Below are 24,719 nucleotides of genomic sequence, written 5' to 3'. Positions count from 1 at the left end.
ATAGGATGTATCCCAAATGGGTCCAAAAAGCAAATGTATTAAACTCCCCCAAATTCCAGATAAAAGGGGAAAAAGAAAAATTTTGTCTCTGACTCACATCCCAACCAACTCTTAGTGAATATTCACTCTTAGTGAATGAGACAGATTGTTTATATTTTTACACAATAGGAGCCTAATTTGGAACAGGGTGCCATTGAACAAAAGGCAATTGACAATTATGCTACTAACAGAAAATGTGACTTACCTAATTCACAAAAAAAAACTAAGTGAAATAAAAGAAGTAAGGAGTGGTTGGTGGCCTGTGTAGCACTGGCATTTTAATACTCAGGAGATGTTTATTAGAAGAAGTTGCAAAAATAAACCTTTTAAAAGAATATAAATTGGATGTGTTCTATTCAGCTGGGGGATGCTGATGGGACACAGCATATGTTTAATTTTGTAAAGTTAGCTCTTGCACATTTTTTGAAGGAAATTTGAATACTGTTAATATTTTGCCAAGACTGTTTTTCCTTTATTGAAAAAAGAACAGAACATTATACCAAGAGGAGATGCAAGGTAAAACATGGAACATAGAACCCTTAGAAGTAAATAAAGGTCCATAAAAATAAAAGAAAAGAAAAAAAGAGCCCTAAACTTTTAAATGTATTTACATATTTAATATTAATGGAAGCATATTTACAAAAATGGTTGTTTACATGCTAAGCACAGTTTTAATATTCTGAGAAGAGTGAGGTACACAAATAACTCAACCATGTCAAAGATTAAACATATACAAAAAATGGGGCAAAGTTTCAAGTGGTAGATTTTAATCAAGACCAGAGAGAAGAACATAACCCCAGAAGGTTCTGATCTGTTGAATTCCCTTTTCTTCTTTTCCCTGTGCCACTTAGTATTTCATACAAACCTTTGATTTTTCATAGATGCAGTAGTATTGTCTATGAATAAATTAATGCAGATGAATGGTTCTGAATAACAACAAAAATCCTGAGCTATACCAGCCCATGATGAATTCACAGAATTCACATCTTTGGTGTATTCAGAGAGCATTTCCAGGGATTTTCAGGAACTCATGTTTCCAACTGTTCTATGTCACATTACTGCCTAAAAGGGAAAGGGACTCAGTGACAGAGGGTATCTTGTATTTTCAATTACATCATTGAATTCTCTTGGTTTTGTAGCATCACAGCCTCTCTTAAACACAAAACTTGAGCACAAAACCACAGTGCTGGTCTTAATCTAGTTTTACTCCTGAATAAATACATGACTTTCCTAGTTTCATGCAAATACATTTTTTCCATTTCATGATAATTAATATATTTTCTTAGAAGCTGGTAATGAAAATGAGATTTATGCAACAAAATATTATAAAAACAACTAATTTATTTTGGTGCATTTATTTGTCCCTCTGTGTTTTCATGGAAAGAAAATGGACCAAATTTCTTTGTTCACAGTGTAGATAAATGATGGGTTATATCATTCACTTGTTTTTTGAGAAGTAATAAGGCCACAGAAAAAGCTGGAGCAGCATGAACTTGTTTTCCTTTAGGCCTGACTACATTAACACACTTACTGAAGGAAGGGACAGTAATGATCCAGTCAGTACTTATCAGGACAAAATTAGTAATGATACATAATCCCAGTGGTTTAAAAGTAAGGAGCTCCAGTTCTAACAAAAGTCCTGGTAATGCCTTGGTTTAAGTCTGAGTGAAATCTGTGTGTGTAACCTTCCAAAACAGCTTAGTATTAAAAAACCAAACAAACAACAAAACAGAACCCCCCCCCAAAAAACCACCCCCCCCAAAAAAAAGAAACCAAAAGCAAACAAAAAAGAAAAACAAACAAACAAACAAAATAAATAAAATTAGAAATCTGAACCAGAACCAGCTTTTAGTGTTCAATGTCTAGATATCAGCGCTTAGATACTGGAGATCTCTGTGCAATTCTGAAGAATTGACCAACAGGAAAACTGTCGAAAAAGGTTAAAACCCCCAGTAAATTGTAAACTATGGGGTCCCCCCTCCCTCCCTCCAAAGTTCTAATGATGTGGAAGCTGCATAATAATCTCCCTGTGAACCATAAACATAATAAAAGCTGAGGCCATTTCTAACATAATCTCTATCAGCAAGATGCCAGCGCTTTTCCAGATTTCCTAACGGGTCCCTGCTAATTCCATGCCAAAACTAGCAGTGGATTTCTTCCTTTTAATCTCCCCTAATGCCTTATTCGATTATTGTCACTGCTCTCCGGCCGCGCACCGTCCCTCCAAACCCTAATTCCCCCCTGGCACAGCCAGACGGGCTTGACGGGCGGTGGCGAATCCGAGGGACGCGCGCGGCCGCGGACACCCGGCACAAGGCACGGGGGCCGGGGCTGAGCCGGCCGGGCACCGCCAGCGCCGAGCCCGGGCAGCATGAGCGCCGACACCGGCTCCAGCTGACGGCGCTGAGGGCACCCGAGCGGCCCCGCACACACCTGCGGCATGGCTCTGCTGCTCGCCTGGGCGTGGGTGGCCGTGAGGTGAGTGAGGGCCCGCCGGCGCGCCGACCCCAGGGCTCCCCGAGGGCTACCGAGAGCTCCCCAGGGCTCCCCGAGAATTCCTCGAGGGCTCCCCGAGTGCTCCCCCAGAGCTCCCGGAGAGCTCCCTGAGGGCTCCCGAAAGCTGCCTGAGGGCTCCCTGAGGGCTCCCCGCGGGCTCCCGAGAGCTGCCTGAGGGCTCCCCGAGAGTTCCTCGAGGGTTCTCCGAGAGCTCCCCGAGGGCTCCCCGACAGCTCCCTGCAGGCTCCCCAGGGCTCTCCGAGAGCTCCGCAGGGGTCCCCCAGGGCTGCCCCGAGGGTTCCCTCCCTGCCAGGAGCTCTTCCCTCCCCGCGCCCCCCGGGCCTCGCCAGCGGCGATTTCGGCCGCGGGACTGAGGGGGACTCGCCTCTCCCCGCAGCGTGGGGACGGCGCTGGGGGAGCAGAGCGAAGAGGCGGACCTCTACTCGGAAAACATCACTCGGATCCTCGACAAGTTGTTGGACGGCTACGACAACAGGCTCCGGCCGGGATTTGGAGGTAGCGGGGGAGCCCCGTCCGTTCCGGGAGCCGGCGGGCGGGGAAGGGCGAGGGGCAGCGCTGCGGTGCCCCGGGCCGGAGCGGCTCGTCCCGCGGCCGTGGCAGGAGGGAGGCGGTGGAGCCCCAAAAGCGGCGGCAGAGCAGCCAAGATGCCTGTGCGGCTCTTGCGGGCCGGCTCCGCTGCCCTCGAACCGGGGCCCCGCTCCTCTCCCAGCCCCTGTCCGTGTCCCGCAGGCGCCGTGACTGAAGTCAAGACGGACATCTACGTGACCAGCTTCGGGCCGGTGTCCGACGTGGAGATGGTAAGGGCCCCGCTCGCCTCCCCTGCTCTGTTTTCCCGGGATTCATTACGGTGGCATCTGAGTTGACCGTCATTAAAGCAGATTACGAGGCTTAATCTCTTAGACAATCTCTAGGGCCCAGCAGAGCAGTTTGGCCAGAGCTGCATACAGCTATTTCCCGGCCGCGCCAGCCGGGGCTGGGCGCGCCCAGCCTCAGGTGAGGGCGCGGGCCGCAGGTTAAAGAGGCTCTTTAACCCTGGGAAAGGATGGTGAGCACCCGTGTCCCAGCACAGCCCTGCAGAACGCTGCCTGGTAGAGGCAGCCATATGAGCAGCTGCAGGGGACTGGTGCCATTGCTGACACAGCTGCCCCTGGTCAGGCTGTGTGCCCCAAACTCGGGCAGCTGCAGACTTGGGTGAGCTGTGGCAACTACAGCAGTAGCCCCCAGGAACATGCTAAGTTATGGAGGTGAGGATGTCATTGCTGTTCTCTTCCCAGAGATTGACTTGGGCTGCTGTTTTTGCCTTTGTGCACTCCTCTAACACCAGCTCACCTGAGCCTGCAGTCCAGTTTGCAGGCTGGGAACTGTGGGCTCCAAGGGCTACTGAAGTTTTTCCACTGCTCTTCATCAGTTAGCCTAAGAGAAGGCATAACCTTGCATTCTTACAAAATTTATCCCTGGCCAGATTTAGCTCTGTTTCGTAAACAACTTTTGTAGAGAGCTCTTTTATGGAGACTTGTGAAAATATTACTAAGAATTGTTGAAAAAGCTGTGGAAGAGTCACTGAGCTTATTTTTTTGTTTCAATTAAACATTGGTAGTTTAGTCTTGGACTTTGAAAGTTAGCCATTTGTATTTTCTTAGAACTCTGTCACTTTGAATTAAATTACTATCTATGAGAGTACAATGAAGGTTGTTTTTTTTTCTCTATACTCGTGTCAAATGATCTGTTCACTGATTCATTATTCTTCAAATAATCAGACAATAGGATATGTTTTCATGGATGACTTTTTTTAGTAGCTACTTAATCTAAGTTACTAATTTTAGTAACTACTTAATAGGATCAAGTGTGTAAGCAGTAAATGAAATGCCATTGGCATGTGTCTTAGGTTGTCTTATGGAGTTACTGTCCCCACAGCCACTTGGGACTGCTGACCCCTCCACAGAAGTCAGCCCCTGTTTGTTTTCCATAGGAATACACAATGGATGTCTTCTTTCGTCAGACGTGGATTGATGAGAGGTTGAAGTTTAGTGGGCCAACTGAAATTTTGAGACTGAACAATTTAATGGTCAGTAAAATTTGGACACCAGACACATTTTTTAGAAATGGAAAAAAATCAATTGCTCACAACATGACAACTCCTAACAAACTTTTCAGAATTATGCAGAATGGAACTATTCTTTACACAATGAGGTGAGAGCTTGTTCTTTTGCTTTTGGTTGACCTGTATTTTTGATTCTGTCAGCATTTTCCTACATACCATAATTTTTCATTGTCTACAACTGTGTATTCTAGACTAACCATTAATGCTGATTGTCCTATGAGACTGGTGAACTTCCCAATGGATGGACATGCTTGTCCACTGAAATTTGGAAGCTGTAAGTTTTTCTGTATCTTTCAGTTTGTTAAAGTAACTCATTTGATCAGAAGGTCAGAAGATCCTAAGATATTACTTAGTGTCATAGCTGAAATTTTAAGTTATATATTTATACTAGAATTTTACTTGTTTCTCTGAGACTCAGACCATTCATATGGACATGGATTTATTCACTGAAAGGTGACTGTTGAATCATGTTTTATTGTTGTTTATTCTTACACTTCCAGTAGTCAAAGTTGGTCCTTCAACAAATCTCAAAACCTCTGCTACATTTACTGTATTACTTATAATTTTGAAAATACGTAGTCTGTGGTAATCAGTTTTGAAAATATTTAGTTGAGCTGTGGTAATCAATGTGTATGTTTTATATTAAGATGCAGAAGCTAGTTCCTCTCAGGTCCCACCTCAGCCATTCTCTTATTGTTGCTTTTTTTTTTTTTTTCCATTTGTCATTAATGAGATTAGGAACGTACTTGAGTAGGATGCATGTTTCTGTGGGCATTTGAGCTACAAAAGGGATTATTCTACTTACTTTTTCAATTGTTTATAAAATACATAATTAGTAATGGTAATTTTCCCCTTTGTTACTCAGATGCTTATCCAAAAAGTGAAATAATTTATACTTGGAAGAAAGGACCGTTGCATTCAGTAGAAGTACCACAGGAGTCTTCCAGTCTTCTCCAATATGACCTCATAGGACAAACTGTATCTAGTGAAACAATTAAATCTAACACAGGTAAGATGGAGCTGTGTGGAAAGTACTGCTGTTGTGAAACATCTTAATAACATATTACAGGGGGATTTTTTCATATAGAATGAAATTAATTATCTTTTGCCATTTTAGAATGTAAAACTTGGACAGACTCTAAGTGTTGTTTCTTAAAAGACAGTTTTTCAATACAAATACAAAATTATAATACATCAAATACAGAATTTTTCATGAGATTCATAAGAATTTGCACTGCATCTCCACCCCAGTAAAAACAATACATAAAATGAATATTATTCTGCTCTGTTTCCATAAGGTCACTTTACCTTTTTTTAAGCAGCTTATTTTTATTATGCACTAGGAGGTCTGTGATTTCATCAGAGCATATTATGTTGGGTTTAAGCCAATAATGTTCACTGACATGTTGCCAAAATAATGCTGACATACTTGTCTCTTACCAGGTGAATATGTAATCATGACAGTTTATTTCCACTTGCAAAGGAAGATGGGCTACTTCATGATACAGATATACACTCCTTGCATTATGACAGTCATTCTTTCTCAGGTGTCTTTCTGGATTAACAAGGAGTCTGTTCCAGCCAGGACAGTTTTTGGTATGCTGTATTAAGGTCTTTGAACAGCTCAGCATCACATCTACCATTCATTAATTCATTCATTCATTTATTCATTCATTCATTTATTCCTTTCATTACTTGTTTGTTTTAGGCGAATATTCACTCCAGCTGCTCTATTTCCATCTGCAAAGGAAAATAGGCTACTATCTCATTCAGACATACATTCCATGCATCATGACTGTAGTCTTGTCTCAAGTTGTGTTTTGGATCAACAAAGAATCTGTTCCAGCAAGAACCGTGGCTGGTATTTGTGTTTTTCCTTTTGTCATTCATTTCATTCACTCTATTGAACCCATTGTATCTATAGATACTGTCATCCAGGGGGGTTAGGAAAGGCAGCTAGTAGGTTTCAGTCAGCAAAAGATAGTACTAAAGTGAAACCAAATGATAGTAAATTTGCCTATGAGGGTCAAAATTCTTGACTCAGAATGTTCGGTTAGCTAGACTTGTGATGATTTTCAATATATTTTTGTATGCAGGAGGGGACAGTTTAAAAGTAAATGTCAACCTCTTCATTTTCTAAAGAGGATTTTTTTCCTATGGATTTATTGTCTTGTGAAACCAATACAAGTTACAGCTTTAAAAGAAAAAAAAATCACAGAGAATGGAGTTATTATCGGACATAAGGTACCTCATCTAATACTCATTTTGAAGTGCTCTCTTTTCCTTGGCTACAAAGGTATCTAAACAACTAACAAGGGCTTTAGATGGATAAAGATCAGTGAGATGAGTAATGTCCCTAGCACAGCTTGAAGTTATAATGAGAAAGACGTATCCCTACTGCATGGCAGAGCCTTTTTTTTTTTTTTTTTTTTTTTTCCTTTCTAGTGGTTTGAATTAATGCTCTCAAAGCTCTGAGTCTCCTGGTTCGTATATATATGAGGTTTATACTCCAGATATGATGCTATCTGATTTGGCTTCATGTTGCCAAATGAAGCTTCATGTTGTAACTGCAGAGCTACATCCTCTACATTTTGAGTAAAACAGACTTGCAACATAGTGGGCATGGAAGGTAACTGTGCATGCTTGAAGAGATGTGCAAGTAGGTCTGTAGCAAATTTGATAATATTTATATAAATACCCCAAACACTGGAATAACAGCTCCTAGGTATTGTCCTCTTACTGAAGAGTAACATGGACTTGAGAAAACCTTTTATGAAAAGAGTAGAATAAACACCTCTCTGTATTGTGGAAAATAGTGCTATTAGCATCTTAAAAGGATATTTCAATACCTATTCCATTTGTATTTCTCTCAGGGCACAGTCTGAATATAGTCCTGACTTGTTCAAAATCCGATGGATTCTGAATACCTTAATCTAAGGAAAAGAGGGAAAATTCCTTATGCCCAAAAAAATACTTCCAGTGTTTTTCAATAAAAAAGAAAAGTTTTTAAATTGAGTAGGTTTAAAATGCATCATGTTGTAAATACTTTAATTATAAATTTTCACTTTTACTTGTAAGTCCCAAAACTAAATTTCAGAGAAGAGAAATTAATAGTACAGGAATAACAATATGTCTGAACCAGTGTCTCAGCACAAAATAATTAAAGGACTTTGTTTATCTCCAAAATGAATGCCAGTTATCAGAATTTAGTGTTTGCATTATGTAACATATTCTTCAAAACTTTCCAAAAGGTGTTCAAAGTGTAAAGACAAGGGTAAACAATCAGCAGTTGCACAGTTTACCAACTGTAATTTGGTATTCAGCATGATGAAGTAGCTTTCCACAGTGCAGAGCATTTCATCAGTATTCACTCCACGTTGAGAGAATTCTTATCTATATCTGTAATAGAATAGGAGACCTATTCCTAAGTTGAATTCCTGCTGCAGTAAGATTTTATTCAGACACAGAATATATCAATTATATTACTAACTAGCACATGGACAGATTCTAATCTAATCACACATCATTTCAAAAAGTTCATTCTGGACCTTTGAAATTGAAATACATCCCAGCATAGCTGTATTCGTATTATAGGATGAGTCTGGCAGATTGGTGAGAAGTAGGGATCCTACATATTTCTATAACATCTCCTATTTGTATTTCATTTAAAAGTGTTAAGTAATGACATTGGGACATAGTTAACCTCAGCTGGCAAGCCACATCATATGAAAGAATTGCAGAGAAAATCTGAAAGTAGTGTCACCCTGTCTGGATGCTGCAATATGCTATGACACTGCATCCTTTCCTCTGAGCATCACTCATAGCATATTGCTTCATCAACTCAACATGATCATTACAATATGACATTATAACGTCTTTTTTCACCACCTACCCTTGCCCAACTGCAGAAAATAGGAGAGGAGGATATTCTCCATCTTACTGTCTTTAAATACCCACAGCTTTTACATTCTAGCAGGCATAATTATAAGTAAATATGAGTCACAGAGTCTTGTATGTAAATGATTGAGTTTGTTCTTGCAGTTTTTGCTTGTATCAGGCAGCAGTAGGAAGCAAGTATGTTTCCTGCATTATTAATGCTGTACACTCCAACACAGAAAGAATAAATTCATTAATTCTTGTGAAGAACACCATGGGCCCATGATCTACATTACCATATTTGCTCTGTGAAAATTGATAAGCAACTCTAGAGAAGTAGCTTTTCTATCCTTCCCTATCTGCAACTATGAGTGCTTTCAAATCAAGATCCCCTTAGTGAATCTTAAAAAATGTATCCAGTGATTAAAGACAACAGCTCAGGGGACCAAAGTGTTATTGCTTGAAATGTTTGGATCAGGGTCTGACTGTTTTTAGTTTAGAATTTGACTGATTTAGTGAGGGTTCTGTAAGCCATGGTCTGTCTTTTACAAGAACAGAAGAGAGGATCACTCTTGGGGAATGACAATATGTGAATCCAGGTTTCTGCCAAACATTCCACTTATTAACCCCCCAAGGAAAATCTCCTTCATATTTTGAGCCTGGACTTTGTTATAGCCATATTTATCACAATTCTAAGAATCTGTGCCACGTAGAATGTATCTTACCTTTCAGTGTGCTCAATGCATTAAGGAAGTTTTTCCAGAACTTTAAGATGGTGAATCCAATATACATGAGTCATTTAAGGATACAAAATACTTAGGAGTCTTGTTGGTTAGCTGGGATGTAGGATGACAGCTAAAATCATAAAGGGTGTTGTGCTTTGGTTTTTTTCATATATATGATTTAAGAGTAGCAGGGCTGAAGCAAAGTTCTAATGCCCCCCATTTCTTTCTCTTGTTTTCAAGGAATCACTACAGTTCTCACAATGACCACTCTAAGCATCAGCGCTCGCCATTCTCTTCCCAAGGTGTCGTATGCCACCGCCATGGACTGGTTCATAGCTGTGTGCTTTGCCTTTGTCTTCTCTGCACTTATTGAGTTTGCAGCTGTCAACTACTTCACCAACCTGCAGACTCAGAGAGCGATGAGGAAGGCAGCCAGGGCAGCAGCACTGGCAGCAGCACTATCAGCAGCAACTGTACCGGCAGAGGACGAGATTGTCTCGGTAATTGCTTGCTTTTCTGATAATAAGCATCATATAGGAACAGGCAGCTGAGGTAGTGAAAGCAAAACAATATTAAAATCATCTTAACCTGAAACAGATTATGTAACCAAACTGTGTGATTTTTTTTCAAAGACATTGGTCTGATTCCAGAAAATGACAATACTTCATTTATTCGTAGTGTTTATTTAAAGTTGCAATATGATTTTCTAGAGAGATGTTTATTTGGCAAGATATTTAAGGAAAGCCATTAGACTGTTATCCATGATACTTCTCTTGAGTAATGCTGTAGGCAGTATTGTCAGGCAGCTGTGGCTCCCAGTAAGTCTGCAGAATCTGTGGGACAGTGTACAATGGAATGAACATGTGCATTAGCCAGATGATTTTGGGATCACTGTAGTACAAGGGTACAGACATAAGTGAGTCATCTGGAAGATGGGTAATTAGCCTTTACATAAACTTGGCATCTGTTACCTTTATGAAATCTGTGTTGGTGGGAGAAAAACATGAAGGAAGGATAGATTTTAGTACACATGAAAGACAGGAAGTCTTTCTAGTATCAAAAAATCTGTCAGAATTGCTTGCAAATGTTACTCTGTAAATCTCATGCTTAATCATGAATGCTGTTTCACAACACATGTTAATATATTTATCACTGTGGCCTTCCTGTTTCAAAATCAGTTTTATGAAGTTAAAAGACCCAAATTTCTTATAAAGGTCTTCAGCCATAAACAAGCAAAGAGCAAACTGAAGACACGCCTTCCTGTTTTGTAAATTTTAACTTGTTAGTTTTTTCAAGTAAAAATCAGAAAAAAAAAAAAGGCATCTAGAATAACATACACATATAGGAAGTACCTTGCAACAATCTGCTCAAGAAAATTATTTATATCTAGCTGACCCTGTACAGTCTAGAAGGGTAGTAAATCCCATAACACTTAGGATCCCAAAGTAAACTAGGTCTCTAAAACAGCCCACAATGTCCACAAAATTCTGCAGAGCTGATCTTGCTCAAAGCAAACAGTCATTTTTCAAGCCTTGTACATCCACCACTTCTTTCTCCCAGGACCAGTTCTCTATGAGAAGTGCAGTAATAGAAAGAGCAAACTCAGTGAGCTCACAGAAATGAAGGGAACTTTCCACTGAAAGCAAGATGATGTTGTCAAAATGCTTCTAGAAGAATTAGCTATTGGATTTAAGAGGTTGCCTTCCAGAAGGGCATTCTGGGAAAAAGGAGTGATTACAGGACAACAGATTTTAAGAAGCTTTTCTTTTTTCATTCCTTTTTTTTTTTTTTTTTTTTTTTTTTTTTTTTTTTTTTTTTTTTCTCTCCTTTGGTAGAGATAAGAGGAAAGGAACTTTGATAGATATACTGCAGTCTGGTAAAATTTCATATGAAACAGACCTGAAGTTCTAAATTTGAGTGCTAGAAGTGTATTTAACACAGGCTGATTGCATGAGTCTGTGACCATTTCCTCAGGCCTGTCATTCTCACAGAACCTTGTGCTTCTATAGCTACATTACTGGTCCTGGGGCAGTTATTTTTAAGGCATGCAGCATAATGCTCAGTTTCTTAATGTAGATTTACAAAGTCTTTTCTGAGGTCCCAGTTTACCCTTTGTTTCCCTGTATTCCCCAAACAATTGTTCCAATTTTTTGCCTCTAAATCCTTTCAACTATTTTCCTTCTGGATTTTTCTTTTTTTTTTTTTTTTTTTTTTTTAATTGCTACAGTGCCCAATACTTATTCTTTACCTCTTTGATAATTTATCTTTTACTCTCCTGCTCTTCTTTTTGTCTTTTCTCCTCATTTTCTCTGCCTCTCTTCTAAAAACATTGTTTTCCAAATCACTAGAAAGAAAAGCTTAAGAGAATCCATATCTTATACATTATTTTTAATATATATGTCTTCTTTATTTGATTATAAAAACGTATTTTCTTCTCTCATATCCTGTACTTTGGTGCCTTTTCTAATCTATAATTTTTTTATTTTTAACATATTTTTACTCTTTTAGATAGCGTAGTAAAATTTTCCATATATTTTGTGATTGTAATATTTTTTGTGTGATTTTTCAATGTACAGTTGTTAGAATTTTAGGTATAAGAGGAAGAGTAGCAAGCTGTGTCAAAAATGCTGTCTTTTGCATTTTTAGAAGTCAGCTGATATTTTTACATGAGGATATAAAGGTTTACTTAGTTTCAGAGAGTCCATTTCTAGAACAGAAAAGTCAAATGTACTTCAGAATTTTTATGGCTATACAACTGCCAGTGGAACTCTGCTGCCAGCAGCAACAGTAATAATAACACACAGACTATATGTTTGTAATGATCTGTTTTTTTAACTTGCCTGAAGAGTGGACAAAGGAAATCATGGTGGGAATAACCTTAGGATGTCTGAACTAGTACTTTTTGTATGACAGGTAGACCCACTGCTGCATAAGAGAAGCCTGGGGAGTTTGGTATAAATGGGTTTGGTATAAATGAAAATAGAAAAGAGCTACAAAATAGCCAGTTAGAAACTTTTCCGGGTTGAGAGAGGGCCTGAAATCAATATATATATATATTTTTTTATTTTTTTTTAATTCCAGATTAAATGTTTCTTGACAAAACAAAAAAATTTAAAATATTATCAAGCAGCCTTCTTTCCCGTTCAGTCTAGTTAATTTTATTTAAAATCTTGCTGTATTCAAATCAACAAAAGTCTCTCACACAGGTTTTTATAATGTAGCCAAAATACCTGTACACTCAGAAAGGAAATATGTGAGAAAACCAAATTCTGCTCTACTGTAGAATGACGTAGGAGAAAATGCTGCAGCCAGTGAGCTGTGGTGGGTTCAGTAAGAGAGATGAGGCTGTGCCTGTGTGCTCAGTGGAGAGCTGAGAGCCCAGCAGGCCTGGGCTGGCTCCAGGAAAGCCTCTCTATTTACCTCAGTTAACTGAGAGCAGAATTTGGCTTGCTCTCTTCATCAGCTGCAGGCAATCCCTGTGTGAAATACAAAACTATGGGTGTTCCACTGCAGAGCACGATGGCAACAAGCTGAGTATTCATCTGGACCCTGACACAAACCTGTTCCTACTCATATGGTGGCCAAGTTGGTTTTAGTATGTCAAAACCAAACATCTTACACATACACATATAAAACCATGATGGCATTTAGCTTTTAAATTGATTTAAAATGTATATTTTCTATATCAATTGCATTGTTTCCTCTTGATGGCTTTCTTTTCCTAGGGAGATCCCAGGCCTGGAAGTTGCAGGGGAAGGGAACTGGTGATACTGTGCACCACACCATTTGCAGTAATGCTTTTTGGGATGGCCAGGGAGTAACCCCATGGATCAAAAGACTTCCTTTCCATGTGAGAGGCTACGTGTAAAAGACAAAAGATTACTACCCTGTAACAGCTTGATTACAGTTATGTTCTAAAAGACCTCATGTTTTAACAGAAATAAGCAATGAAATACCTCTGGGAGAGCTTCCTTCTCCCTCCAGCCTTGTGTTTCAAAACAAGATGGCTTGGGCAGGAAAAGATTCTTATTCTCTTTAAGAACCCTTGCCAACTGCAGAGCAGCCATATGTCACTGTATAGAGAATTTAGTTTCCTGTAATTATGTCGGAATATATTGAGTATGTTTAATGATATTTATGTTTCTAATGTAACAGAATACTTCCATCTAGATCATCAACCACCCTTTAGATATCATCCTAGAAACAAATATATACTTTAAAGTCTTGACTGAGAACATTGAGGCCTAATCCCAGTACTTTTTTTGCAGGAGGGTAGTGAGAACAAAATAGAGTAAATTTAATTACAGGAAAAAAGCATATGGACAGACACTGATAGATTTAAGAGCCAAATGTGGCTTTGAAAATTTAAATCTGTTTAATGTAAAAACATATTTTGACAGCAGAGAGGCTCTGTGCCAATTATATGTTTTTTTCTGGCATACCAGAAATAAACTTAGGAAGAAACTCTACCATAGGACATTCCTACTGAATGGAGAATGACCAAAGTTCCAGTCTCTCCTCTCCTTACTGCATATCTGGTTTATATGACACCAGTTTTAATTAAATGGGCATTGGCTATTTTTCAGTTATGCTTCCTGCCTATCTAGATCTTTAGATTTTTCCATGCAAATTAAAATAGCTTTGAAGTAATAAGGTAGCAGCCTCTCCCTTATTCCCCTTCACCTTCACCTGTTGTTTAGGCTGTGTTCTGAGAGAAGTGAATTTTAGTTCCTAGAAGTTAAGAGAGAATTTGAACATGGTTTTCCCATGCTCCAAGTGAGTAATTTAACATAAATGATTTAATCCTTTTTATTAGGGTAAAAAATGATGAAAACAAGTCTGCATGTTTTTCTTCAGTATTTCTAGGATAGGTAACTTAAAATTCCTAAAGAGAGGGCTTTTTAGGACTTCTAAACTATATTCAGTTTTTGATTATTTAGGACACTGTTTATATCTATAAACAGTACACTTTGTTTGCAATAGACATTTTTAAAATCAGATCCCACTGATGAGACTTTCAAAGAAGTGTCCAAATTAGGGTTTATAATGAATCTCTGCCATGAGATGGATAATGAAACTGCACAGGACTGTATTGAATGAGGTCCTTAGTAGATGGCCCAAAGATGATATTGCATACTGTAATGAACTTTCCTGTTGGAAGATGCTGCATTTGGATTGTTCAATAGCTACAGAGAGTTTTTACAGATCATGCTGGTGGATGTAGGGGCTAAACCATATTTAACTCCCATTTTGGGAGATAAGTCACTAGCATGTGCTGTTACGTCTGTAATGGTTGAAATTACTCAAACTGTAACTACTAATAAGCAGAGGCAAAAAATGTTATATATTTAGTTAGGCATTCTGCCTTTTACTGACACAGTTCTGGTTCTAGGTTGGTTTGTGTGTATGTTTTGATATAAGGAAAGTTCAGTGCCTTTAATAAAATAAACTATGAAGAAAAGAAGAAACAACACCTTATTTTTGTCTAAACTTATAATTTATTCTAGTGAACCTCTTATTACTGCATTGCTAGCAGGAAAAAGAGATGTGAGTAAAAGAGAGAGAAGGACATACAGATATTAATTTGTTTAAAGTTAGCCATTATCTGGGTTGCATATATAAGAGATTCATGTTACTGTTAAATCAGAAACTGAACTGACAGTGAGAATATGCATTTGCAGTACAAAGCAAAAGAGAAGAGAATTCTACAAACATGAATTACAGAAATCTCTTTAGAGAAAGAAATGTAAGAACAAAGTGCATTCATGCACAGTTAGTATGCACCAAAAGAATCAGAAAGAGCAGACACAGAATTCTGTTTACTCCAAGGTTATGTATGCTGTATTCTTTTAGATCTGGAATGCAAGAAATTTGATGAAAGCCTCCTGAGATATTCTGAGTATAAAATCCTAGTGATGTTGAGGAGAGATGTGAGAGAGCAGAGTTTTATAGACAGGGTGAGGGTGCTTTCTGAGCACTCCAGGGGATGAGATAGCTTGGCTCCAAAAGCTTAATAAGAAGGCAGACTATACCTTACAGGCCATCTACACACCAGTGCTTGTCTGGTCTGGTGTAATGGTGTCTCACATTAAATAATGAACTGGCAATCTGTTCTCTGTCACTGCCTACTCATAGAGTTGCAAGTTTAATTGCCTGATGGGACTAGCATTCCACAGGAGTGCAAGAGTACTCCTCTGAATCAAGGTTTGGTAACTTCAGAAAATCCATTATTTCCTTACAACACAGTGTGTCGTGCCTCAGGCTTCTTGTTCTTGCTACTTGTAAAACAGTCCTTACTTGAGTGATTGGCTCTGTGAGCTATGCAAAATAGGCTATTCATTTCCATTTTCCCTGTGTTTTGTTAACATTCATGATGTTACTGTATGTAATCTTTGTCAAAATGAGAAGTTAAATCTAGATATAGTAGACAAATTACTGTAGCTGCTGTTCAGAACAGCTGTAATAAGAAATTATATGGTCTCCTCACTGCCTCCTCTTCTTGGTTTAGCAGGGAATTCCAATGAAAAATATGAGTTGTGGTTCTGGGGAAGCAGTCTGGTCTGCAAACAACTCCCATACTGAGAAACATCCTTATTGCACGTCTGAAATAAGTTTGGACTTAGAATTCCACATCCTGAGTAGGGATTTAGAAGAAAATAGACTTGACCCTGAGTTCTCTGCTGTGGGGACACAGGACTATTAAAGACAGTGTAAAGAACTACTCAGGGTTTTTCTTGAGATGAAGTCACATTGAGATAATCCCCCTACTTTAGCAGTCCTCCTTGTATAGGAATAAGATTTAATAAATATAAATAAAATAATGACCAGGATTACACTTTTCCAAGTGCCTATTCAAATGATCACAAAGATTTACTACTTCCACATTCTAAATATGTTCAGTACTAAACATCATCCAAAGACCATATGCTACATCTGTTCTACTTGCTATTAACTCCATCACCTCAGCACTGTAATTCCTGATTCATGCTTGAATAATCCAGAGTAGAATTTGACCCACTTTGTACCAGAATATTGTAGATAAAAATGGCTAAGATTCACCTTAGCACTTGTATTTTTAGGAACCATATATTATCCACAAAAGGTCAAGTTATTCCACAGTAAATTGAAAAACAAGATACCTTACAACATGTACAGTTCTGTTAAAAGCAGGGCATGCAGGCAAAATGGAATAGAACTTGAGTGAAAGCAGGAAGGCAGGCTCAGCCAGCCAGTCTGTTTATAGAGTGGGATTATTATTATGATTAGTGCAAGTGGACATGGATAACCCTCTTTCTGTTTTTGTGACACATCTGTAGATCATCCTCCATTTAAATCTGTCTGTTGCTTGCTGTGTTACTGGAAAATACAAAACTAAACATCTGTGTTCCAGATAGGCACAGAGCAGGAATGCTGTTTAATACCCATTCAGAACATGACAACAGTCATATAATGTATAGAGGGCAAATTGGAAATAGTGATTGATTTTAGGGGAAGAAAAAGGGCAATAGGTAAGGGAAATACATACAGAAAAAGTACCTTTTTCCTTTTGAAGTAAGATGATGTTCTCTTCACCTTTTAGACTAAAATCAGTGGTGAGGAATCCACCTCTCCCTAATTTTAGTTGAACACCAGTCCATTCATTCATGAACAGAACTTGGCATCCTGTTGTAGAAATGTCACTTGTTCCAGTTCTCTGACAGTAACAATCACTCCTGGAAGGCTAATTCCTATTACAACTATTTTAATTCACCCAGGAGACACCAGTTGTGCTAGGTTAGTCTGTTATGTAGAAATTGTGGCCCAGTACAAGAGCAGGCAGTGTATTTCAGACAATGCTTCCTCTCCTTTCAGTGACTCAGTCATTTGTCTGATTGACTAAAATCTCTTCCTATGCTTAGAATTCCTGTGAGATAAATCCCAAAAATGCTGACAGCAGGCTACATTTAAGTGAATGGTTGTCATTAAATCACTCCCAATGAATGACTTTGGAAATTGCCTATCTAATAGAATGTTTCTACCTTACAATCATTCCAGTGTTAGTCTTCCATTTTACTGTAGATGTATATGCTGTTATATTGGCAGTTATTTATATTGTCCAAGACTTCCCTCATCTGCTTCAGTCATTTGGTCATCTTGTTCTGCTGACCAAAAAAGCTTTGTATTCAAATCCAAGAACATCTGTGTACGTTGTGTGATTTTGTGTGCAAGATTTTTCTTCAATAATCTGGGAAATGAGTTTTATGGAGAAAGTTTTAGGCTTAAGCTCCATATTAACAGAACATTACAGTACTTCATCTCGAAACAAACAACAAACAGATGAAGTCACTCACAGCATCCTTCTGTATTTTTTCAGCCATCAGATAAATCTTACAGCTGCTGCCATGCAATGGCTGCAATGGCTGCAATGGCTATTCTGGGGTATGGCAGCTGCAGCAAGGTTTTTGAATATTTCCTCCTGTTTGACACTACTGTGAAAGTGGGTAATTGATATCCATGAGAGCAGCCTTAGAGCCTGTGGTAGATCCCATTCCTAAGTCATTTCTGTAAGTAAGAACTCTATTACTTCTACTCTTGTGAAATTAAAATATGGCAACGTGGCCCCAAAGAGAACCAATGTACAAAATGAATATACATGTTAGCCTAGTAAGTAAGAGGTAAGCTCTAATGTCCCTGAGTTCTGGCTGAGTTTTCATAAGAGCTTTAATACAGCTTTCTGAAGAGTAATTGGACCCAGTTGCAAATACTGCAGAAAGTATAGGAGTAATTTGGTTTCATTTCACCATAAACGAAAATGAAATAATCCCATTACAATTAAATATATTTGTCTTCAGTTGTATGCATGAAATTGCTGTGGGAATTATGAAATTCATTTAAAAATGAAATTTTATCCTAGAAAAAGCAAGAGAACATTTTAGCATTCATGTCTTCAGCACTTTAAAGTTAGTCCATTGCCTTTTGTGCAGCAGTTCTTGCATGACTGTTTGACTCCATTCAGTGTTTACTAAACTCATCAATGGGCTCAGCCAGGGAGGACTGCACCTGAGCCAGCCCATATTGCTGTTTTGTTTAATCTTGATCTATATCTACACAAATTTCAGTCATACAAACCTACTGTAATTTAGATACACCATTACTTTATTTTCCTTTCAGCTCCATCTTTTCTTTTTCTCTCTTGGAGCTTCCACTTACCACAGTGTTAAAAATATGAAAAGCACATATTCTTTCATGGTTTTGCAACAAAGCTTTAGGCCATGAACAATATCCTTCTGTATAGATGCATTTTTGTGATTTTCTGAGATTGTACTATAGCAGAGAAACAACAATAAAATCAGAAAGTTAAGTTAAAAGCTGGAAAGAAGTCTAAAGATCACAAAACCTAAGACTCTGTATCCATATACCACTTTTTCTTCTTTTTCCTTTCACAGCATTCTGACTCCAACTCTAACCTGAAGAAGCGAGTGAACTCCATAGCATCTCAGGCAGAGCAGTCTCCTGAGGCCAGCATAATATCAAATACTGCAGCCCAGGCTCAGCCAGTGGCTGCTCCTGCACCAGCCCCACCACAAGCACCAGTCATCGGAGGCGCGAGTAAAATCGACCAGTATTCCAGGATCCTCTTCCCAGTGGCATTTGCAGGATTCAACCTGGTGTACTGGGTTGTTTATCTTTCAAAGGACACTATGGAAGTGAGTAGTAAATTTTCTGAAAACTTGTCTATAGTATCTAATAAGTTTACTTGGGCAGCGTTATTTCAGTTTTTCATTTGCTGTTGCAATTCAGTTCATCAGTCCTTTCTGAGTAATACTAGAGTGTTTTGTCAAGAAAAAACCAGCTCTAGCACTCAGCACAATGCTGAAAGGCTGTTTGAGGAGGGGAAATGGAAACATCTCTCTCTAACCCATGCTGCATTGAGCAGAAAATTCTCTGTAAGACAGCTATGATGCCATTCTCAGCAAACAAACTGATCTTAAATCTTCTGTTTCTTAGCCTGTTGTAAGGAATGGTAGAAATACCTGTTGAAGCTATGAAGTGAAAGAAATAAGGACTTTAATATCCTAAAGTTTTCTCAGTGAGTTAATACCATGTCTCCTCAAAAAGTTTGTTTTATAGTATAAAGGATTAATAACTGCAGTATAAATATTGTGAATCAAGAGTCCTTAGTTTTGTACATTTCAATACATTTTCCTATTTTTTTTCATATAGCTGTACTGTCTCATGCAGATGAGGCTGAAAAATCTTTGCTTAAATTTGTTTGAATCAAGCAGAGAGTGATTACATCTTTAGGTATCTATGAGGTTCAGAAAAGACATGTGCCCTGCAAATTGAGCATGTCTAGAATAATCAGTTAGTAATCAGTCATCAAAGTCTTTAATGCTTTAAATCTCCTTTTCCCCCCTTTTTGCCTAAATAAAGTTAATGGTGTCCTATTTCCTTGGTAAAAAATATATTAATTTGCCTCATTGCTATAGAGTTTTCTATCTCATTGTACATTGCAGTCAATGTGATTGGTACATTTACTTTATTTAGGACAGTTAGAGAGATAATGATGGTATTTAGATAGCACTAAATGCACAAAGTCCCTACATCAATTAAAACAGAGGCTGGAAATCTGGTATGAGTGGGGATCAGGCTGTACCTTTATTTCCTAGATTAAAGGGTAAAGCAGGCTGAGGGAAATCTTGTGGGCAGCCAAGACATGCTGCAGTTCTGAGGAAGCAAGAAACTGCTGATTGGTGGCACCTTACCTCTGCTAGAAGGCTGCTGCTCTACCAGACTTGAATTTTTGCTACCAGTATGATGTAGAAAATGCTGTCTCTCAGGGATGGAGTGTGCTGCCAAGCAGCTTCTGTGGGATTGTGAGGGCAGGAGGGTAGGAGACACTGACTCTTACAAATGTTCCTGCAGATGTCTCTCAAGAGGTCACAGCTGCCAATTCCTGGCCACTCCAACCCTGCCCAGTGGTAAATTTAGCATTTGTGCCACAGTTACTGATCCTGCTATTAAAATATTGACTATGTGTGCAAATTACTTATCTCAGCCAGAGAACAGAGATACTCAAAAAGCTCATGTCTGATCATGACAACTTCTCTTTAGAGGCCAGCTCCTCAGCTTGCACAGCTTGCCAAGATTCCAGTGATTTCATTAAACCATGCACATTTTGGATCTGGAAACATTTGGAACATACTTGTCGTTTCCTTTGGTAGTGATGAAATATTTACACTAAACCTTGTATATTAATAATAACACTAGAACCAGGCTTTTAAAATACTTCCAAATCTAGGACTAAGTGCTGACTATAAATATTTTTAAAGGGCTACTGTGCAAGCTCAAAAATATGCTCAGAAGCTCAAAAATTATGTTCTGTAGTAGCATTACAGAATGACAGAAGTCCAGCAGCAAGACTTAGAAAAGAGAACCATATTGACAGCTGGGGTGTTTTGAATTATGAAGAATATAAACAATTATGTAAATTTTGACCAAGCTCTGCTTCCTAAATTGTGTATTCAGTTTTAACTAATAATAATTGTGATATACACTGCTAGGTTTCTAATTCAAATGTTCACCAGTTGTTACTTTCAACAACCAGAATTCTTTTTGCTTTGAAAATATAATAAAAATATGTAAGCTTTTCAATTCAAAGAGAGGAGATTCAAAAGTTAGGGGAACAAAGCATGCTTCAAGGGCAATTAAACTTTATCTTTGGCTCCCTTAGGCCCAATAGGTTTAATGTTGTTACAGTATTATTCAGCTTATTCAATTTAAAAGTGCATTTTGTGCAGTATTTCAGGTATATTAGCTTTTTAAAGTTACTTTTTTGAGTTCATGGGACTTCTGTTTAAAAAACAGAAAGAGGAAAAAATACAATTTATTAATTGAAACAAACAAATTTCCAGTGCACCAGTTCTCGTAGTGCAGCTTTCTAGGATTTTTATTAGAGTAGTTTGGAGTGGAGAACATCATTCACCAACTGATGTGCTTAAACCAAACAGCTGCCTCCTGTCTTTGGAGGTGCACAGAGAATAAAAGCAGGTTATTAGCACTGGAATCAAAGGTCATTTTCAACTCCTGTCTTTATTTTCTGGCCAGACTGTTCCTTTGGCTTTGAAAGAAGAGCAAGAACAGGTCTTTACTTCATGTTCTGGACTCTGAGTCTCAGCTAAATGAGCAGCTTTGTTAGTGTAATGACACAGAGTTGCATGAAATGAGGAGCTCTTTGCTAAGCTGTGTGGTACTAGCTTGGTACTCTAGTAAGCAATTTTCTTCTGGCTTAAATAATGGACCATATGTTACAGAAATGAAAAAGTCAGTTTTGTGTATTGTATCTTGCAAGATTTTGAAAACTTTGGGATAGTTTTCAAAGTGCTCCTTGGATAAGTTTTTCTTCCTCCTCCATTTAATAATTTTCAGGTAATTACTTTTTCTCTTACTATACATGTAAACTAAGATTATGTAAATTACACAGACATTTTTTTTATTTGGAGGTTTGTATAAAGAAGAAGGTGTTTTTAATAAAATGTATGCCCCATTTGGATGTTATCATTGTATACTGGTTTGGATTGGAGGGGAGCTTGGAGATCATAGAATTCCACACTCCTCCCATGGCAGGGACACTTTCCACTAGACCAGGTTTCTCCAAGTCTGATACAATCTGATTCTGAAAACTTCCAGAGATGGAACATCCCCAGCCTCTCTGAGTAACCTGTGCCAGGGCCTCACCACCCTCACAGGGAGGGGCAGCCAGGACTGGACAGACAGAAAAAGTCTCTTAGACTGAACTCTGTATTTATACTTCCATACATACTGCACCCAAGTCAAACTTTGCAAACCAAGAAGCTTAGTAGCAAACTTCCATTGCAAGATTAATATTTTTCTATATTTTAAATCAAAACAGCATCATTCTCTGAAGAAAAAAAAAAAAAAAAAGAAGAAAATCTAGGTTAAAATTAAGTAATTGACCTGAATGCTTTTTATACATGGATGGGGATAACATTCATCTTCTGATCTTAGTATTTAAATTAAGGATTCAATTCTCCATTGGAGCAAGTGAGAAAACATTCAGTCTCAGTCATCCATTGTGCAACTTGATACACAAGATATTTCAGTGTAAATGGTTTTGCACTGGGGAGCAGCAATAGCATTACAGAACAAAAATTGTATTGGTCAGAACAAAGATTAAACTAGTGAAGTTCTGTGTGCATTTTGTTAGACTGTATATTGGTAGAACCTAATATAATCAAAGGACTACAAAATGTATAAAATAACAGATGCTAGTTTTTAGACCACAGAAAATGCTGCAAGATACTTTAAGATGAGCTCCTTTTTCTCTGAAAAGGATTTTATGCTGACAGGTGCTAACTACAGTGGTATCACTGTGCTGTTTATACTATGGAAAAAATAAAGCATCTATAAGAGGACTTACTCCCTCTCCATGTAAGGTTAATTAAATTAGGTGGAAGGTTTGAAGATGTGGCATCCCCATGATTTACACATGGGAGATGTAACAGGCACAATTCTATGTTCATGTTTTTCTGTGTAGTAATATCTGCCATCCACAAGAAGCTCTACACAGTAACAAGATGCATTTGTCTAAATTAGACAAATAGAAACAGTTCTTGAAAGAAGAGCAAATATTTCTGACAGATGAGGAAAAATTGAAGGGAAATGAGGAAAATAGTCTAGCTTTTTATTTTGTTGTACAGCATATTCTGACTTTGTTTTCTGTTTTAAATCTTCCTAAGACTTTGAGCTGAATACTCATGACATGAATAATATGACAGTGACCTTGTTAGGTGAATTACACACACAGTTTATTTTAAAATTCACTTGATTTAGAATGCAAAGTGTCCCCTTTTAAAGAGCTGTACTACCTTTAGCATATAACTCACAATGCATATGCCATTGCCACATCATCTTATGCATCTTATTTCTAAATTTATCTATCTTAATTTTTATATGTAACATTATATTACAGTTTTTCATGTAATAAAACGTGGACTGATGGAGTGAATCAAACTAGATAAGGAGATGATGTTAAAATTTTGATGATAAATTCAGAAAAAGAAGCAGAGGCCAGCTTTTATGTTTGGGAGCACAGGAAAATACAAAGCTACTGAATGGGCCAAAGTTGCTGAGTCCTGGATATTATTTGGATGCAGAGAACATAGCAGGATAGCAGGAGAAGTGTTACATGATGACTCAAAAATGCTAATGATGTCAGGTGGGAAGAAAACAGAGAAAAAACAAGAGCAGGAAAAATATTTTGCTTCAGTACATTGATACTATAAAGCTTGTAGTGCATATTGTTACATCATTTTTCAGTTTAAACATTGGAAAAATAAAGTTTAGGAGGAGCAGTCATTGCTATACATACTTAACAGCTGAGCTTTGGTGATCCAGGTGATGAACAGCAGTTTCTAAGAGGATTCTCCTTGTAATGCAGTTCTGTTTTAGTCTGCTGAGAAAGTTAGAATGAAGGTTTGGTGGTTAACTCAGTTGTTAACAGTGGTCAACAGCCCACAGCTTAAACCTCTCTAAACTTTTATTCCAGTTTTTTGAACCTTCAGCACTGCATTTTCGAAATGACCCTCAGTCCAACTGAAGAACAGCTCAAGATTTCAAGGAAATCACTCAAGGTCAAAGAGGATTGAAGAGACTTCAAAGGATTTGTCTGCCCACAGGTGCTCTCAGTTTTCAAACAGGAAATTTTTATATTGGACATTACCTGGAAATGTAACCCTGGACAAATCAACAGCTGCAAACTGCTTAGGGTTCTAATTAATATTTTATTAAGATTTCTTACAATGGTTTTTCTGCAAAAGTTCTTGTTAAATTATTTGTTTAATTGTCAAGGGAAAGAATGTTCATTTGTTCTAAGACATTTGTAAACAATTGAATGTTTACATTAACATGAAACATCAATAAAAGGGTTTTGGTTTTTTTTAATAGAATAAGGATTGCTAAACTCAGCTGATTTTGATATGGTGTAACTTGGCATAGTTTCACTGAAAATTTAGGAGTTGTACTGATTTCCAGCACTTGAGATTGACCCAAAATAATGTTGGATAGAAATCTTATGAAAAGGAGCTGTAATTCCATTGTGTTTTAACCCTTTCACATAAAAGATAAGGGATTAGTTCTTAATTATTTTTAATTTAAATTTTATCTTTGAGATTATAAAGAATGCAATACAGCAAAAAAAAGAAAATACAAGCTAATTTTTTGTGTGCTTTAGCTGGTTGGTTACCACAGTGTAACTGTTGAAAGCCACCACTGTACAACCAGAGTAAAAATAAGCAATTTCTTGACAGGATCTAGAAATGGAGGACTGGAATTTCTGGGAGTTTTCAAGGTCTAAAGCTGAATAGACAGAAAGATGCAGCTACCCATGAGGCAAAATGCAAGCTCCAGGGAACTTCCTGGAAGCAGGCCTTGATAACTAGTTAAGGACCAGCTTTTTAGCA

At 38.1% G+C, this 24,719-nt stretch overlaps 1 protein-coding gene across 1 annotated transcript; it reads left to right on the top strand.

The window, feature by feature from the left end:
* Window positions 1-2,350: 2,350 nt before the first annotated feature.
* GABRA6 (gamma-aminobutyric acid type A receptor subunit alpha6) lies at window positions 2,351-24,450 on the top strand. Its single transcript, XM_056502328.1, has 10 exons — window positions 2,351-2,517; window positions 2,933-3,051; window positions 3,286-3,353; window positions 4,526-4,746; window positions 4,849-4,931; window positions 5,523-5,666; window positions 6,101-6,253; window positions 9,499-9,758; window positions 18,684-18,944; window positions 23,807-24,450. Exons 1-10 carry the CDS (start codon window positions 2,480-2,482, stop codon window positions 23,855-23,857), a joined length of 1,398 nt encoding a protein of 465 aa, XP_056358303.1. The 5' UTR covers window positions 2,351-2,479; the 3' UTR covers window positions 23,858-24,450.
* Window positions 24,451-24,719: the final 269 nt, after the last annotated feature.

The sequence above is a fragment of the Oenanthe melanoleuca genome, chromosome 13 (genome assembly GCF_029582105.1).
Source record: "Oenanthe melanoleuca isolate GR-GAL-2019-014 chromosome 13, OMel1.0, whole genome shotgun sequence".
Classification (NCBI taxonomy): domain Eukaryota; kingdom Metazoa; phylum Chordata; class Aves; order Passeriformes; family Muscicapidae; genus Oenanthe; species Oenanthe melanoleuca.
The sequence above is the reverse complement of the archived record's forward strand: the minus strand, read 5'-3'. Positions and strand labels throughout refer to the sequence as shown.